Genomic DNA, 5799 nt, shown 5'->3' with positions numbered 1-5799 from the left:
TTTATTGTGAAATTGAAAAACACTATTGTAAGATTACCTTCGATTTCTTTGCCTATTTATTGTACAACTTCAGATAAAATAAAAGAACAGAATAAAGTTTAAAATAATCGAAATAAGTAATAATTACACAATTGTCGCCTGTAACGCTGCGACTTCTGTTGGATTGTCGTCCCATCGGACGAATCAACATTTCAAACTCAAACTCAAACTCAAATTCCTTTATTCAAGAAGCATAACACTGACTTATTGTCAAATTAAACACTACCACCGGTTCGGAAAAGAAAATATCTTGACTTGAGAAGAACCGGCGAAAGAAACTCAGCTTTCCATTTTTTGTCAATTAGTGTTTATTGTCTTGACAGACATAAATACTCATAGACATAGTTACTCCTACCTTTTAAAAAGTAAACATGATCTATGTGTCATATGACAAGGGACAGTAGAACGAAATGGACCCGAATTATAACAGAGCGGCACCATGGGATGGGAAAACCAATTAGGTTTTGTAGAGGCTTGTGTTATGACACGCTAATCGCGCGACCCGGAAATCGATTGTATTAAGATTTAAAATAGTTACACGCATAGTACAAGCAATAAAGGGTTAATAAATAAATACGTATGTCCTGTTGATTCAATTAATCCTTTTCATCTGTTTTTAATCTTTTTTAGCGATTTTTTTGTAACATCAGTTACTGTAATTTCAAATTACAGTAACTGCTGTTTTATTACAAATTTTTGAAATTACACACGCAAGTTTCATCACGATGTCATCCTTCACCGTCTACAGCGAGATGAGTTATACACACAAATTAAGCGAATGAAGATTTAGTGGCATGGGTTTGAACCTGCAATCATCGGTTAAGATGCACGCGTTCTAACCACTGGGCTATCTCGATCATCTTATTCCTAAAGCCTAACTGAAAATACAACAAAATGAGTAAACTGTATACTTAAATTTTCACATCAGAGGATGCAGCCCGCCTCGGAGGTTTCAACATATAATAATATTATTTGATAAGTGGATACGCTTTGCAATTCACTATTGATGTGACACGCATGATTTTTTGTTCTTGTTTTAACATTAAATCTCATTATAAAATGATTGAATATCAGCAGTTGTCCGAGGTGTCTGTTTATCGAAGCGTGGCATGACCTTGACCTGCCTTGCAATCGTTTTTAACGCAGTATTATAGACGCCTCATTTTATAGATGGATTAATATATAAGTTTATTAGATAATGGCATTAAAACACTAAACATTTTCTTTATAATAATGCATATACATATGTATATAATTTTACATGAGTTTTTTATATTGCTTGTCTTTCATGTTGAACAAATCAGCATATGCATGATGCATCAATATTCCCCTGGCAGATCGAGGCAAAGAAAATGAAATATGCTAGTCACCGAATTATTGTTAAATAAATTTAAGCTAATGAGCTTAATAAAATTAGTCATGAAATTTCATCATTCTTTATTTTTATATTGAAATAATTTAATCGTCGTCTATTTTTCGAAAGTGGTTCAATTTCGCAAAGACTTATTCTTCTTAGAAATATTCTTTAATAAGATCTCGCTGAACTTTCAGTTTTGCCAATGAATACACACAAAGCATGAAATAATAAATGATAAAAATCTTAGATTTTGATCTATTTAATTAAACCTAAATAATATAAATTAGAAGTAACAATTAAATTATAACGCATACAAAGTCATCCATTATGGCTTAGTGGACCAGAAGAACGGGAGTTCAAATACGGACAAGCACCATCGAACTTTTATTTACAACGTTTCGGTTAAATAACTTAAGGAAAACTGCACGTGACTGATGACGTTATCTAACCAATATATATCCACTAATTTGCAGTGCAAGAACGAGGCGGATATGTGCGTGGCTATACTCTGTCGCGCCAGGAGAGGTGGCTTTTACACAACATTAACGGGATACTCTACTTTTGAATAGGAGCTTTAACGCTTTCAGCTAGCATTCTAGAGACAATCTCTTCTTAGAATTTTAAAGCTGTGTATGTAGTTGGTAATTGGTTATATGAATAATTAGTTAAATAAGTAAATAGGACCATAGTAATTATGATGATGGTCTTGCCAGTTCATCATCATAGAACTTTCGACTTGATATTTGCGAACCGTTTGTAGTTCACCATTTACAAGTGCCCAAAAAAAATTTTTTTAACCATTTACCAATTTAAGAAAATCATATAGGTTTTCTTTAGTGAAACTAAGTATAATAACGACTGCGTTTTTATCAATTTGGCTTATTCAATTTGATATATTTTCTACTTGTCGGTGTAACTAACATGCAAACATAATATAATATAACAAATACCCAATGAAGTTTAACTTATTATTTTATTAAATTCAAAGAAAGTATTAAGCACGTCGTTTGATATTGATGAGTCTGTTTGTATATACTTCGGTAATTATTTAAAATTAACAGGGGATGTGAAGCCTAGATACTGTTCTCATGTATTCGTATTCAAAAAAACGCATATATTCGTAGATCATCTTATAAATATATCATGGTAAAAATAAATCACACAACAAAATATAAAACAAAATAGGTACAAGTTGAACTTGTATGCTTAATTATATCGTAAAACAAACCGGTGCATCCGATGGAAAGACTGATAATTTCAAAATTTCTTGCAAACTTAATAATATTTTCGCTCACAACTGTCGGAACCTTTTGAAGTGCATCTAAATTCAATGCCAAGGCACAATAAACTAATTTTTGCGAAAAAAATGATAGATTCTTCAACTTTTTTCGGAAGATATTGGACTCTTCTTTTCTAAAAGCTTTAATGGTGCGCAGAAACGTACGCTATTTTCATAATATTCTGATCTTTCCCTAGTTATATCTTTAATTATTTAACCGCCGATGACATGGAGTTTAAACGTACGTGTAAACATGACAAATGTTTTTTTATACGCCTTTAAAGAAGCATCAGAATTTACAACATATCCAAGCGTAATATTAAACAATCGATAATATTTAAAAAAAAATGTGAACACGCCATCGGTAATTCAGATTTATAGTGTTATATCATCGTAGGCTCAATTACGAACAAAAAACTTTTCGCGCTCGTCGTCTGCGGTCGGCGCCCGCGTTACGTTACTCAATAAGCAAATTTTTCATTAACAAAGTCTTTGTCACCTATAACCTCGTGAGAAATAAACTGTTACATGGCTACGAGAAAGGTATCAGTCGAACACTCACGGACCTTCTTTTGTCTCTAACCCAGATATAAATATTGGGCAACGGGGTTAGCAAATTATTACAGCACAGTTAGCTGAACAGGAAACATCTCAACATGAAGACAGCAATCAGCCTGTTATGTGTGGCAGCCTGTGTGGCGGCCGTCCAGGTCGGGTACGTAGCTCCAGCCACGAGTTACGTTTACCGAAGCGATAATGGTGGACCAGCCAGCCTCATCCAGGTTGGAGCGCACGGCTACCAGCAGCCACAAGCATTTGCGCCTCCTTTACCTATCGGTCAACCATTAAAAGCGGTTGAGGCTTACGATTTGGCACCAATCCCGTTGCCTTATGTAGCCGCTAAACCCATCATAATTGAAGATGCAGAGGAAGATGATGAGAGTTCTGATGAAGGTTCTGAGGAAAGCAGCGAGGAGGAACTGGCTGGGGAAGACGTCGGACACGAAGTTGGTGGTGGCAGTGCTTACGGTGAGGAACATCATGCTGCCAAGGGCGAAAAAGGCGCCAAGGGCTACCACAGCCAAGATCATCATGCCAAAGGAATCGCTGGCAAGTATGGCAAGGAACATAAGGAAGGTTACTTCCATGAAGCTAAAGGAGAAAAGGGTGAGCACCATGACGAAGCAGACGCTCACGGAAAACATCACGAAGCCGGAAACAGTTACAAAGGAGGAGATCATGGCCACAAGAAACATTTCAGCAAGGGCGAAGAAGTAACCGGCTACCACAAGGTCTTCCACAAGGACGAGTTCAAGAAAGATCACGACTTCTACGATGTGGCCGACAACAGTGGAAACTTCAAAAAGCACGGATCCCAAGATGCTCATCACGGTTCTGAAGCTGGCGGTCACAAGAAGGGAGGACACAGCGACTCAGGCTTTAACAAGGGCGGTTATGGTAAATCTGGATTCCATGCTAAGGGTGTAGTGGATGAAGCTGATCAAGGTCATTCCTCTGAGGAAGGTGCTGACAGTCATTACAAGCACCACGAGGACTACGGGAAAAAGGCAGGTGGGGGTCAGGAGAAAGAATATGCCTTTGGTGGAGCCGATGGTGATTACGAAGAAAACGACAAGCACGACGACGAAGAATGAAATTCTAACATAATTTAGATAAATGTTGATTAATTTATTGCTTGAATATTTTGTTATGTTTGATACTCGATAAAGCTGTAAATATTTTTGTATAGCACAAATGTAAATAAAAAAATAATGAAATGAAGCAAAAACACTTTTTATTTTAAATAAGCATGATGCTTTAAACTATATAACTATCTAATATACAAGAAAAATTACATATACAATTTTTTAGTCAAATATCTTGCATGAAATATTTCCCATATATTTTTTAAAACAATATATTTATACTAAATCAAAAGGAAATTTTTTTAGGAAATACAATTATTACATTATTTTTCTCATTTAAAAAAGAATAGATACTTGTCGTCAAACTATTTTTTTAAACAGTATAATGAGCCTCGTCTCGGTATTATTAATATTGCATTTTCTGGTTTTTATATTATATATATACCAAATAAATAAAATAAATTAAACCAAATTTTGAGCTTTTTAAATAAACATGATATTAATATTAATGAAGGGAATATTTTTATAAGAACTCTGACTTGCTTGTCTGGTATCCGAAATGACCAGAATGCTGTGCTAACTAGTAATAATAGTACTATTAAACCGAGGAAATGCCAATGGATGAATGGATTGCTTATACTTTGTATGGTGACATGAATACTTGGTGACCGAATCCGAATAAAAATAATAAATTAGATTAAGAAGAAAAAAATGCTCTGTGACACCCTAACAGATGAATCTTTGCCTAGTACTCTAGCAAAGAAATATAAGTATGTATATTATTTTGTAAGCTAAACGATTCTGCATACTAAATAATTTCTAAATTTAAAACCATCAGCTTATATATCATTACTATTTACAGCTCAAAGCCATACACCATAATTAATTTTACAGTTCAAGCTTCAAAGAAGACATTTAACGATGGCCTTCAATATTTTGAAAATCGATTAGTAAATCGTGATTCGCCTCATTGTAGATCTAATCTTTATTAATTTACTAATACCAAATATCGATTAAAATAAAATTGACACATTTTTGTAATCGTAAAGTTTAAAAATAAAATTATCATTCATACGTTATATTATAAGGTAGGTATATATAAAAAGTTAAAATGCAGATATTTTAATAAGACAGTGCAAAATACTTATGTATTATTTTTAGTTTTGTTTATTTTATTTTTTATAATTAGACTGTGTAAAGCTTAGAAGCAAAATCCACAACAGCGCGATTTTTAAGACATTTCCTGCCTCGCACAACCACTCTGTGGAACCAGCTTTCGCCGGCGGTTTTTCCGAACCGATACGACTTGGGAACCTTTAAGAAAAGAGAGTACTCTTTCCTGAAAGGCCGACAACGCACCTGCAAGCCCCCCGGTGTTGCAGATGTCCATGGGCGGTGGTAATCACTTTCCATCAGATGAGCCTCCTGCTTGCCACCTCTGACATAAAAAAAATATTTATAACAACTCTAAATGAATA

General features: G+C 34.6%; 1 protein-coding gene across 1 annotated transcript; it reads left to right on the top strand.

Moving 5' to 3' along the window:
* Positions 1 to 3115: 3115 nt before the first annotated feature.
* Positions 3116 to 4394, top strand: LOC125071391 (histidine-rich protein PFHRP-II-like). Its single transcript, XM_047681613.1, has one exon. It carries the CDS (start codon positions 3332 to 3334, stop codon positions 4328 to 4330), a length of 999 nt encoding a protein of 332 aa, XP_047537569.1. The 5' UTR covers positions 3116 to 3331; the 3' UTR covers positions 4331 to 4394.
* Positions 4395 to 5799: the final 1405 nt, after the last annotated feature.

This window comes from Vanessa atalanta, chromosome 19, assembly GCF_905147765.1.
Source record: "Vanessa atalanta chromosome 19, ilVanAtal1.2, whole genome shotgun sequence".
NCBI lineage: Eukaryota > Metazoa > Arthropoda > Insecta > Lepidoptera > Nymphalidae > Vanessa > Vanessa atalanta.
Note: the sequence above shows the minus strand (reverse complement) of the source record. Positions and strands in the feature narration are given on the sequence as shown.

Excerpts from the sequence above, each read along its gene's own strand:
- LOC125071391 (XM_047681613.1), top strand. The coding sequence starts at position 3,332 with ATGAAGACAGCAATCAGCCTGTTATGTGTGGCAGCCTGTGTGGCGGCC.